Source organism: Epinephelus lanceolatus, chromosome 13 (genome assembly GCF_041903045.1).
Source record: "Epinephelus lanceolatus isolate andai-2023 chromosome 13, ASM4190304v1, whole genome shotgun sequence".
In the NCBI taxonomy this organism is placed as follows: Eukaryota; Metazoa; Chordata; class Actinopteri; order Perciformes; family Serranidae; genus Epinephelus; species Epinephelus lanceolatus.
The window spans coordinates 31,731,842-31,745,070 of NC_135746.1; the positions used below are offsets into that span (position 1 = coordinate 31,731,842).

At 39.6% G+C, this 13,229-nt stretch overlaps 1 protein-coding gene across 1 annotated transcript in view; it reads left to right on the top strand.

Moving 5' to 3' along the window:
- Positions 1-13,229, top strand: part of LOC117271173 (connector enhancer of kinase suppressor of ras 3) — a 53,375-nt gene that overhangs the window by 37,242 nt on the left and 2,904 nt on the right. Inside the window, exons 12-19 of the mRNA XM_078174147.1 lie at positions 37-117; positions 621-922; positions 5,364-5,609; positions 6,003-6,182; positions 9,607-9,680; positions 10,083-10,154; positions 12,823-12,878; positions 13,075-13,160. Coding sequence (XP_078030273.1) covers positions 37-117; positions 621-922; positions 5,364-5,609; positions 6,003-6,182; positions 9,607-9,680; positions 10,083-10,154; positions 12,823-12,878; positions 13,075-13,160 — 1,097 coding nt within the window. The remainder of the gene's footprint in view (positions 1-36; positions 118-620; positions 923-5,363; positions 5,610-6,002; positions 6,183-9,606; positions 9,681-10,082; positions 10,155-12,822; positions 12,879-13,074; positions 13,161-13,229) is intronic.

Genomic DNA, 13,229 nt, shown 5'->3' on the forward strand with positions numbered 1-13,229 from the left:
TGTGTTTAACTTTTGTTGTGTATTTGCTGTTTGCAGGTAAACCTCGACCTGTCTCCATGCCAGTGGAGTCGTTTTCAGCCGACCCGTTCTCCAGACCCGGGGCTCAGGGAAGGAAAGGTGAGCTCCACCTGTCGCCTGTAATCTAACCGTTATCAGCAACGTGTCGCCTGTCTGCCTCATTAACAGCCGGGGACAAACTGCGGCAGGACTGGCTGCGTGCTTTGAATTTTTACCTTGTGGATTATTAACCAAGAGAGCCGCAGCTGCATCGACACAGTTCAGCAGCACTTCACCTTCAGAAACCAACTGTGTGCGTCTGAACGTGTGTGTGTTGGCAGTTTGTCCAAGATAGTAGGCTGTTAATGGAAGTCAGAGCAGTTAAACAAAGACACATTAGAGGTGGAACGTTTTCCACTGAGACTAACAATAGCATTAACTCACCTGCCGTCAGCTGTGTCGTGTTTCGTGTTGAGTCATTTACATGTGACTTCACCTTTATAACAGTCATCCTGAAATGTTCTCAATGTTCTGCAGAATAGTTAAAACCAGTAGAGCAGCAGATAAAAGAAAAAGGACAGAGGCATTGTTCGCTTATTGCTCCCGTCTGATTTCCTCAACAGGGCAGGACATCCTGCACAGATATCTGAGTAACGAGGGAATCAGCACCATCACAGAGGAGGAGCCATGTTACCCTCTGCCGTACCGAGGACACCCGTCTGTCCGAGGAGTCGACCACATCAGAGGCAGCCAGTGCTTCATCAATGCCAATCTGCACAACAGCGCCACCATTCCTTACCAGGAAGCAGCATCCAAGAAGTCTGCTGCCTCCACCTCTGCTGCTGTCTCCCCTCCTATGGCTGTAACAAAACAGTCGACATCGCTGCTCGGAGGCTGGCTGGCTCGTCTCAGGCTGCTCAGCCACTGATGGGGTCTCAACATCAATTTTATAAGATCACTCAAATGATTCTCATCTGGCTCCTACAGGAGGTCATGTCCTCTCAGTCTGATCCTTAGAATGTCTACAAACTTATAAATGTCTGTAAATTTAAGGCATTCAGCAAATAATTGTAACAGCGAAATATAACAGGTATGAACCAAAGATTTTATGGTGGAGAAGGTCTACAAAGTCAATGCCAGATCAGAGAAGAAAAACACAACATAGCAACAGCTACTTGTTTTTCTGTATAGACCAAGACAGTTTTGTCAAAACTCCAGTCAGGTATCACCATTGACTTCATACAAGAGAGTCCATGTTGATGCTTGTCAGTTTAATTTTCCATTTAAATCATTCATAATAAAAAAAAAATTCTGTTTGTGAACCAGTTCAGGTCAACTGGAATCCAGTTCAGGACGTGATGAGTGGTTTGGTAGATACCAGTGTTCAGTTTGACCGCTTCAGTTCACCTGGTCCGGCCGCAGACTGAATGAAAACATGGACGTAGAGTCTGTGACATCAGTCACAGTACTCAGAAAAGACATTTCAAAGCCTGCCTTCATCAGTGTCAGTTAATCAGAGCTGGAAAGTCCACCTTTTCAAAGAGGAGCGAAGCAACCACCTTGGCTCAGTGTGATACATCAAGACTTGAACTCATCTGAAATAAACCTCTCTAAAAGCCTTAAAGACACTTCAGAAGAAGCGAATTTAGCTGCTGAAACCTCAACATCTTGTACATCTGGAAAATGTGGACATTTTCTTTTTGTCAATACAGCTGATAAAAAGCATGTAGAGGACTCAACAGTAGTTACGTATTTCATATTGGCTACAAAGAAGTATTAAAATATCTACACCAGTTCTGAATTTAAACCAGGTTCTAATGTATGTGAAAACTGGGAATCAGTTAATGAATATACTGTTCAATGTGGCTTTTCAAACTTTGAAAGCGACCTTTCAGTACTAAAGTTTGGACCTACTGAGCTTTCCATACAGGATGTCAAAAACAAGCAAGCAAAACATTTGGCTTGTGGATTGAAACAGAAAATAGTTACTTTTTTGTTTTGTTTTGGGTCTTTTAACCCCTCGAAAGAATACCTCATAATTTCTGTCTATGGCAGCCTTAATCTGCTGAAAATGAAGCTGGTTTTTGTTTTCAACAGATTTTGACTCCTTATCATTCCTCAAGTTTATACCACAATGTTCAATAATCAGAATTAGAATCAGTAATATCGATTCTAAACGATTCCAAAAATGTTTAGATTCAGGGTCGTAACATTCACTTGAAAAGCTCAGATTCAAAGACCAAATAATCACACTTAAGCAAATTTCAAGTTTAAAAAGGGTGAAGCATTTCTAAACATCAGAGCTGCTGCATCTTGTCTTTTCCTCTTAATCTCAGGAGCCGAACAGTGCCTCTCCTATCTGGACTTTCACTGTGGTTTGTCTGTAAATATGTTTCTTAGATTGTTTTATTTTATCGCTGCAAAGATGTGCTTTTCAGTTTATCAGAAAGTTAAAATAGAAGAAATACAAGAGCACAAAATCTTCACTAAATATTTCTGAAGCTTCACAAAAGACTTGTTACATCAGTAATAACACTGTAAACTTGTTTTTAGGAGAGACAGTTAAACAGTAGTTTAAAAATACAGTAACAAAATGCTTGAACAGTCAAAGGGAACATGGTAATATTAATAAAATTTAAATGAACACAAAGTTTACCAATTGAGTTTATTCATTAATTTTAAGACTGCTTTCCTCAAGTTATTGTCACTAAACAACTAAATTATGTCTTCCTGTAACAATTCATAATGTAAAACATTTTAATTCTGTGTCAAATTATTTTGATAGACTCAAACTGAAGAAAACATGAACCCTCACAGCAGCTGGTGAAGTTAACAGTTCAAGCTAAAGAGAAAATGTTCTCAAATTTTGCTTATGCTTTGATTTAAGAGTGAAATTTAAGTGTTAAATTCTAAAACATCATATTGTCCTTTAGAAATTTTACCTTTAATTTGTCAGCTTAAGTCTAAACGTCTAAACTTACACTTGAGTTTGTCCTGAAAACTGCTGCTCCCGTCATTGGACTTGCAAATACTTTGCAGTTCTGTTCAAAGCTGCTTAAACTTTCAGGTAAAACTAACTGATCCTCAGTATTTAAGGTGCGGCTTACTGCTCTCCAAAGAAACTTCAGTGGTTCCTCTGAAGGTTCTCTGAAGAACTCCTCAGTGTTTGATATTTCTTCACATACCATTATGAAAACCTTACTGGAGTTCTTCAGGGAACCATTTTGGATCCTCTGATGTTTACAATATGAGGAGCTCCTTACATTTCCTCAAAGATCTTTCTTTTTTGTAATGAGTGTTTCTGATTCATGTTAGGTGCCTTTATACTAACATACATTATGCAAAAGATATGAAAGCTTGTACAAAACATTATCAGAGTGAAATTGAAACTGTAAATTAAATATCACAGAGGCAACTTCTCGTGTTCTTTGCTGGATTGAATGTGGAAAAAAGCATTTGCTTAACATTTGAAGAGTTTAGATTTATGGTGTCTGAACATGACATTTCTATTTAAAGTGAGACTATGCAACTTTAAAGAGAAGATAAAAGGAAGATAAATAAAATTCAAAATAGTGTAATTTATAAACAGTAAAGAAAAAATTTAATTAATTGCACTCTGCTAAGGCCTTACTCAGTCCAGTGTGACCAGTGGTGTATGGTGGCAAAGTGTACATTGCAGTATGAATGACCTTACAGAGAAAAATCCATAATGCCCATACCCCGTAGTAACCACAGAGGACGCTGTTCAGCAGAAGTAACACAGTCTCACTTTAAGGTGAAAATTTATGGTTATATTGTTCAGGATTCTAAATTTTGCATGATCCAGATTGTGTCATTTTGCCAAACTACATGCATATTATGAATCTTTTTTGTCCTGTCAAGTATTTTGTAAGAGTTGGTTATTTTAACTGGTTCCATTCCTCATGTGTAAATCTGAATTTGTTCCATAGCTGATGCCTCTGTGATGCTTTGTAACTTCTGAAAAATATAAAAAATAAAGTGCAATTTATTTTAAAAGGTCTCAGATTTCATTCAGGTAGAAAAATGATGATCGGCCATAGCAACACAGGAGAAATTCAGTGTTTACAGAAAGACATTTGGCCCTATGATTGATCTGTAAACTATTTATTAGGCAACTTATTTTTTCTGTAGCCTACCTCTTTGCAGAAACAAGATTCAAGTCATTGTCACACAATTTATCTGAGTAACATACTCAGCCAAAATGGTCATGATACGTTTCTACTTTTTGAATTTGGAATTCTGCAAGTTACTTCCACTTATCACATCACATGTTTTTACTCAGAATTACTAATGTGCAGTTTTAAGTGTTTTCAGTATGTTTTAATAACATTTTGAGGCCCTCCTGTAACATTAAATGACTCAGGCTTCACTGTGTTTGGGTGCATATAAATCAAAAATAAGTCAACTGAGTTTTATCTAACAACCGAACATCTACTTTGTCTTAAGGTATACAATTTGTACAACATGCAACAACCTCGACCCCTACATCCCCAAGTAAACTTAAATTGTCCATGTTGCGTGTAAGACAAGCCTCAACTGTTTCATCGTCATCAAATAAGAGCTGAAATTGTATTTATTTGGCTGTAAAGTTCATCTACCGTGACTCAACTGTGTTTTGTCTTTCTAAGTCCTTTTTTAAAGTTAAAGTGCCACAGATAATAACTTAAATCCTCCCTTAGAAATCAACTCCTGAAAGTCTCAAGTATCTTAGAATAACAAGGCTGATGGTGCCACCTAGTGGACATTGTCAACTACTGTAAAGTTAAAAAAAAAAATTCTAAATATAAGTTTTGTGAAATAATTTGAGTATTTTATTAATCAAACAAACTGATTTGCGTTTGCTAACATAAATTATTGGCCTGCAATAAAATTTGAACTTAACAGTGACCCCTTCATAATTGAAATATTAGTACATCTTCCCATATAAAGGACACATTTAGCTCCATTAGGGGGGCTGTTTTCAGTAATTTGCAGCATATCTGCAAAACTATTAGATTTTAAATGTCATCTGGGGCAAAATGAAACTATTAAGCAAAACTCACTTGTTGCTTTTTGCTGTGTCGCTGGATTTGAGGCATAAAAGATTCACACCATTCAAACATGCATGCAAGAATACTTTTTACTGCATGCTAGTTGACTGTAAATCATATTTTTTGCATAAAGAAATCTTGATTTTAAATCATTAAAAGACAGATATCTGATGCTGTTGTTTGCTGCAGACAGCCAGAGGCAGCTTGTGTGAGATCAAACAAACAGCCACTGGGGTTAGACACACTGAAACCAAACATCAGACAAAAAGATGTCACAGTCAGTGACAGCAGCTGCAGAGATGTTTTATTTCTTAGACAACAAAGTGGAAGTTTCTGTGCAGAGAGTCACAGAAAAACAGAAGAGTGCGGAGGGGTCGTGAAGAACATGTGAAACAGGAAGGATGGTGTGGGTATATACATGTATATGTCTGTGTGAGTGTGATTTTGACTTTGTGGTCTGTTTGTGGGTCGATGTATAAATTCTCACTGGCAGCTTCCTCCCATGCTGAGCATCATTCTGCTGCAAAGACGCCTCACTGCTGGACATCCAGCCTGAAGCAGGTAAGAGGGTTAGGGTTTCTGTGGTGTTTATTCTATGAGAACAAATATTAAACCTCACTTTGATGTAGGTAATGCAGTGTGGATCATCCAGAGTAACAGGGACATTGTTTCTGGACACACTAAACCACTAAAAGTATGTTGAATTATTGATTAGCAGTTCCTTTTTGCAATGTGACCATTAATATACAGACAACTATCAATGGATGACTTTAAAATGTGATGATTCTTTGGCAAGTTCTGGAGTTATGTCTTTTTTTCTCTGATTTTAAACTGATGTGTGGGTGCTTATTAGCCATGGAATTCAGAAATAATAGTATCTTCAGGGGGTGTAAGTCATACTGACTCTAAAAATGTGTGTTTCATGTATGTGTGCTCATATTTGACTCTGAGAAGACTCCAGGCTCGACTGCAGACATGAGTCGGCGGCGGGTCTCGGTCAAAGATCTGGGGGTGGTGGACTGTCAGGGCTGGCTTCTCCGAAAGAAGGAGGGCCGCAGCTTCCTGGTAAGCAAATGGAGGAGATACTGGTTCATCCTGAAGAAGACTTCTCTGTATTGGTATACCGACAAGATGGTAAGTTGTCCAAATAGTAACATGGTAGCTTCAAGTACAGTTTTGAGGTACTTGCACTCCATTTGAGTACTTTAATTTCTGCTATGCTATAATTCTACTTCACTACATTTCAGAGGCAAATATTGTACTCCACTACATTTATCTGATAACTTAAGTTCCTGAATAAGAATTCTTGTGTGGTTTTTACCTCAGAATGAGCTTTTTTATATCTACATACGGAGCAGGTCCTCTTTCACACAGTCCCCCATGTTGCACCGCCATGTCTCTACAGAAGGAAAGGACAAATCAAACACCAGCTCAAGATAGGGTCATTTGCGTTTTCTAATTTGTGCATTGGCCATTGAAGTTCTCCCACAGGCTGGGCACACAGGAGAGGCCAACTACCCCTCACTGCAATGTGCTGTTCAAGGCGTGGGTGGAGTCAAACATTTAACTCCGCCCATGTTGAGCATGTTTGACTTAGGTTGGAGATATACTTGCTTTTAACAATGTGTTGGTGTACGCATGGTGGCTGCCTCGCGTTGATTGTGCACGTCCCCAGGAACTAACCAAATGTGTCCACAAGATGTAATACCCACATGAACGGTCGAGGCAGTGTTGGCAGAACGAGAGACAGAAATCACCATTGTCAAGTTATGGTTTATACATACCATCTATGATGGTGCTGCTGTCACTCTTCTTGCGGTGATTCTTGCTGATCTAAGAGTTAACAGTACGGTAACCTCCTCAAGTGTTGCCGTGTTCATTGTTTACATCATGCATATCTGTCAGTGCTATATGGTCTAAGTTCTCTGGTGTGCCCTCTAGTGGAATCCTCCAACGTGCGCAGTGCATAGGCAACAATGTGAATAATTGCATGCACAACGCAGCTGGTTGTCAAAGCAAACGCTTGGTTAAAAACGCAAGTATATCTCCGACCTTACTCAACGACACCACCTGAAGGTGGACGAATACCTCATGAAGTATAAAATTATGAACACTGCAGCCTCGATAAACATATTACACCAGTATATTTGTAATATAATCATAACTTGTTATCATTGGCTGCATGTAAATAAATAAGGATGCAATTGTAAATTGACCTCTTGGTTTCCTGGTGGAAGAGCAGAGCACAGCGTGGGTCAGTGAGACGATAGAACTAGGCAGCTGCTAGAGAACCAGAGGGAGGGCAGGAGGCTGGCAGGGTTTGTGCCCACAGCCCTCTATCAGCTTTCCTCCAGTTCCAGTGTCCTCATACCCTTGGATGTGGAGCTGTGGACTTACGTCTGTTTTGTTTGGGATTTTGAAGGGCAGGACTTGGCGAGAAAAGTAGTAATAACGCAGAAATTCATCAAATTCAGTGCTCCATTCTGCTATTTTCCAAGCTACTGTGGTCATATAACTCAAAGATGGACCGTACTGCACCCCATGGTCCCTCCACCTCACCTCCAGATATGGGACTACTTAGCTGGGAGGAGAGCAAACAGCAGTTTTGGAGATGGGCCTTTAATTAGCGGCTCTAGCAACTCGAATTCAGCCAACACAAACCCTGACTCCCCACCAGGTCTGCAGGCTTCTGCTGCTGTCATTACAAAGGTCAGACCCAGCGCTGCCGCTGGCCACCATAATGCTCTGAACCCTAGTGCTGGGTTAGCAGGTTAGCTCTGGCTGAATTCAAGTCGCCACAGCAAGTCTGTCTCCGCCTCTCCGGATGCGCCGGCCATTCTCCTCATGGCAAAAGTGGTCTCACAGGCGGAGAGGAACCACTTGGTAGCCAGTCTCTTAGGCCATGTTTACACGAAAACAATCTGCTGAAAACGGAATCCTTTCTCATTTTCATTTTGAAAAAAGTTCCGCGCTCAGATGACAACATTTTGATAACAATTGGTGTGCACACGGATCCCCAAAAATGATCAAAAATGCTGTAGTATATACATGCCAGGCCAGTAGTTGGTGGTGTGACTTTGTAACGAAACAACGTGTGCCTGTGCACATGCGCTTCCTTCTACAAAGCGGTGATGTATAAACAAACAAAATGGCAACTGCACGAACGTTTGTCTGGATGGACAATGAGGTGGAGTTGCTACAGTAAATGTACACTTTGCTGGAGAAGCGTTGATACATTAAATAGGATGAGCAGCACAAACAGAGCTCGGGAGTCCGCCATTGTTGTTGTGATGATTGACTTTCTCGCGCATGCCTTGTGACTGAAACCGTAATGCGCATGTGCAAAAAGTCTCCATTTTCAGAGGAACTGCATATTGCAAGTTTACAACATGACAACGGAGACGGTGCTGTTTCCAAAGAATTGCACTCTGGAACCCATTTTTAAAACGTTGCGTTTTCAGGCACCCAAAACGCAGCTGTCGTGTAAACAATCAGCCAAAATGCAACTAAAGTTTACCGTTTTCGGTTGAAATCGTTGTCGTACGATGATAGGGTTAGCAGCTACCTCACCAGCAGCTAAAGCAGTCGGAATCGCCAAATTGCTCAAGGTTTGACTCCACCTGTTTTAACAACCACCCCACTGCAGTGAGGGGCTTGGTTGCAATCTGCAACCTCACCACTAGATGCCACTAAATCTTTCATACTAGACCTTTAATAAAACATAAAACTTCATTGATTCCCAGGGGGGAAATTCACAAGCTGCCCAGCTGGCTATTAGGTAATCAAATGAGCTCCATCTTTACCAGCAATTATATAATATATATAATCGATATATATTATTCTGAAATGGGCCATTCTGCAAAATGAGTACATTAATTTTTGGTACTTTAAGTGTATTTTGATGTTCTACTATCTAATAAAATTTAGGATTTCAGGACTTTTACTTGTAATATACGAGTGTCCACATACTTTTGGCTATGACGTATCAAGTAACCTTGTACATGTATACATACATATATATGACAGGACTGGATTCAGGCACTTAGCCTCAGGGTTTTTAAAACCTTTTTTCGGCAATTATTATACTTATTTAACTTTTTTTTAAATTCTTGTCCAGCCTTTAATTGTTTAACTATACACAGCATTTATTATCAATATATATAGGGGAAATAATACTGATAACACACTAAAATGTAGGTGTAAGTAGATATAAGGACATTTTTAAGTGTGTATTACTGTAAAGTGTTTGTTAACAATCACAATTTCTCCTGTAAAGACATATTTTAGATTGTTCCAAATGTATTTAACTACATTATCTATTTATACAGCAGCTACCACTTACTGGTGGATCACAGGAAGAGTTACAGCTGTTGACACATGCATGTCTGATTACAACTACATTATGGTGTTTATCATCCACACTTGAAACCAAACACCTAAACATAAGCAGAGACTGAGATGACTGAGAGTCTTCGTAGATCACACAGGAGCTTGAGACACAGTGCGAGCACGTACAGCCTGTTTGCTAACAGTGAGGTGTTACTTGTTTTCTCTGCAGGCAGAGAAAGCAGAAGGATTCATCAACCTGTCCGGCTTCACCATCGAACAGGCCAAACAGTGCCGGAAGAAACAGTATGAAACTTTTTTATTTTTTTCTCACTGTGATACAAAACCCACGGAGTGTCTGACTCATCTGTCTGTGGTCAAACTGTGAGCTGCTGTTGACTCCTTAACACTCTGTTTGTCTAAAGCTGCACCAACACATTTACATATCCAGCTGTAACTTAAATTTAGGTGGTGCTGCAAAGCTAAAACCTTCATGGAGAAAAAAATAGAATGATTAATTTACATTTGAAATAGTTTTGCCCCAAACATTAGAAGAATTAAATGATTCAAACTTCTATTTATTTCCCACAGTGGTGCCTAACAGGAGAGAATACTGTGTGAACCAAATCAAGCTTTCATGACAGGAAGTTACAAACTTGGTAATTGTTGATTTTAATCTTATGCTAACCCTTCAGTGTTGTGTTTCAGTGCCATGACAGCCAGTCATCCACTGGTTGTGACTATTTTCATCGCTGCAGAGAGCTTCACAGACATGAATAAGTGAGTATTCAAATTTTTCTTGTTCTAAGAGACACTGGATTTATTTTTATTTCGTCTTGCAGTGCAGAAATAATTCTAACCATGCTAGCAGTGTGTTTGTCCGACGCATTGATCAGGACTGAAATATCTCAACAACTATTGAATGGATTGCCATTAAATGCAATTAAGACATTCATGTTCCCCTGAGGATGAATCGTGACAACCTTGATGATCCTCCGACTTTTCATCGAATGCCATCAACAGATTGAAATTTTGTTCAGTACTTAAATTTCTGATACACTTTGCATCTGGTGCTAAACACAGATGGGGCCCACTCACTTGAATAAAGAGCACATAATTCAAAAAAGGTTTTCAGTTCCTCTCCCACTGACTTTCAAAGGCTCTGAGAATTTTTTTTGAAAATGAAACCTCTATGGATTAAAGAAGTGCATGATACAAAAGGTGATAACTGACCTTGGTTGCAGTTGAAAGTGTCCACAGTTTTACTGACGTCTCCTTTATAATGGAGGTCTATGGATAAAATTCTATGTGTCTGTAGTACCACAGCTGGCCATTGGAACAAATTGGCAGCAAGTCCGAGTAGGTCCAGCTCTTTTAACACATCCATGGTGCTAATTAGCTAGTTGGATTGGTGACATCCTGACTTCACTGTTCATTCATGGAGCTAAAAATGTAAAGCTTGTCCTAATTGTGGCACCAGAGGAAAGGTCTTGGGTTCATACTCTGGATTGAAAATGTCCCAGAAATCTGCCCGTTAAATATTTCTTGTGTACAAGTGCTAGGTTTTGGGCAGTTGATGTTGATAGAAGAAGGGTCAGGGGTCACCAGATTTACTCTCACTGAGGACCAGACATCTATGGACATAGGCGCCTGAGCAATGGAGCAAGTGGAGCACATGCATCCCCATTATTCAGTTAAGGGGAGAAACGTTATGGTTTTGCTCCCCCACTTTTTGTCTTTTTAAGAATAAAATTATTGTCATAAAATCCCCACAATCAGGTCATTATATTTAAGCAGCCTATATGAATAATATTTTTAGTATTTACAACAACTGAAAAAAACAAGTAGCAAGAGAATGACATGTTTTTGGACCACGCTTTGAGGTGGCTGATGACACAGCTGATCGACTGATGGGAACAGCGCAGTGCGAAAGGCAGACAAACAGCTTTTTCTCACAGCACCAGTGTCTGAAATAACAAACAAATGCTCAGCAAGCGGAAAGTAACTTCTTTGTTTTAGTTTCAGTTTTAGTCAGGAGTTATTTATAAACAGGAGGACACATTGTTCCCTTTCATTATCACCAGGGGCAGATTTAGTGATCTGGGGGCCTGGGGCCCAAGGCAAATTCTATCTTTATTTTCACCCTTTACTGGGAATATCTGTAGGTTGTTGGCTGTGGTAAAAGAAGTACTCAAAACTTCTTTCTCAAGTAAAACAGTTAAAGTCAAAGACCTGCAGCCAGGAGAGATAGTATCAGCGCAATGTATTCAAATTTGTTCAAAGCAGAGCTTCTAACTCTTATGTAATGCTGGATTGTTTGATGAATTATAAAGTATCATATTTTAATTGTTATATTTTGTGTGTGAAAATCTGATTCTGCAACAAATTAACAATGGCACAATGTTTTCCTCTTAAGTACAAGTATACAGTTGCTTTTTTTTTTAAAGTGCTTTGGGAACCTTTTGTAAGTTATTTTGGGGCACAGTGAGTTAGAATAGTGACATCCTCTAATATTTTCCATATCTAAACATAATAAACTATAACTGTTAACAGGGGATAGTTATGAATTTTCTCATTTTTCTCATACAGGTTAAATAAGAGGTGCAGGTTTACTCCAAGAGTTGATTTCACAGTTGGGACCTAAACTCCTAAAGTCCTTTTTAAACAAACTGAACTCAGTCCTCTTAAAGTGCACCAAAAAGTGCACCAACAGAAAAGGGACTCAGTTGTTTTTGTGATACCACTTCATTTCAAAGATGACTCAGTCCTCTTCCTGTTCACACTATAGCTTTCGCATGGCACTGTGGTGCAGTTATGATGGCCCCTCATTTTCAGATGAACTTAGAACTGGAGTATAACCTGAGTGTTTCTGTGCTGTAGACTGCTGCTGTTTGATGTATTCTACATTCCACATCTGTACGTGCAGTATCTTCTGTGGACCAAACTACTCCTCGTCCTGCGCCCTTACAAGCGTTACAGGCCGACGTGGTTTCATCTGTTTTCTCAAGTGTCCCAGGGTAATAGCATGCAGTCTAGAGGGCAAAGAGCAAAGCGAACCTGGAGCTTTGTGTTCACAAGGCACAGGTTAAGTGAGCCGCGCTGCAGACTTGAAGCAAACCGAATGAGTTCAGTTCATTTCAGAACACATGCACAAAAAATGCTGAGTCACCACTCTGAGTCCATTTAGATTCCAATTTTGTTGAGATATCAACACAGTTATCTTCACTTCAATCCTCAGAGGACCATGAACATCAACAGCAAATGTCTTGTCAGTCAAACAGTTGTTGAGATATTTGTGCTCTTGACAAATGATCACTTTGAGCAGTTGCTCTTTCTCCTCTTATTTTTTCTCATTTGCTTGCCTACTTCTTGTTTTAAGCAGTGGTGTGAAAATGATGAGTCACTGCTGTTATTAATATATCTTTAAAGTCATTGTGTCTGTCTGCAGATGGATCAGTAAGCTGTCAGAGGCGGCCGAGCTGTGTGAAATGATCAACACTGAAGGTCAGACAGAAGTTATAACAATTATCAATTCACATAATGAACACATGTTTTAACACAAATCCTCCCACTTCTACAGCTAAATAAACTCTTAAAAACCCTCTTGGTTCAGCTGGAAAATGCATCGTCACAGAGCTGAAAACAGAGCTGTTTTTCTGACGCCTCTCCATTTTTGTTCCCTCTTTCTGTCTGTGTGCAGAGTGCTACAGCGAGGACAGCGATCAGGACGGTGACGAGTGTGTGTCGACCTGTTCTTTAAACTCTGAGCAGGAAGCAGCTGCAAATGTGAGTAACAAATTGTGAAGAGACATTTGATCAAGTCCTCCACACAGTCTGTTATAAACTCACTGTCCT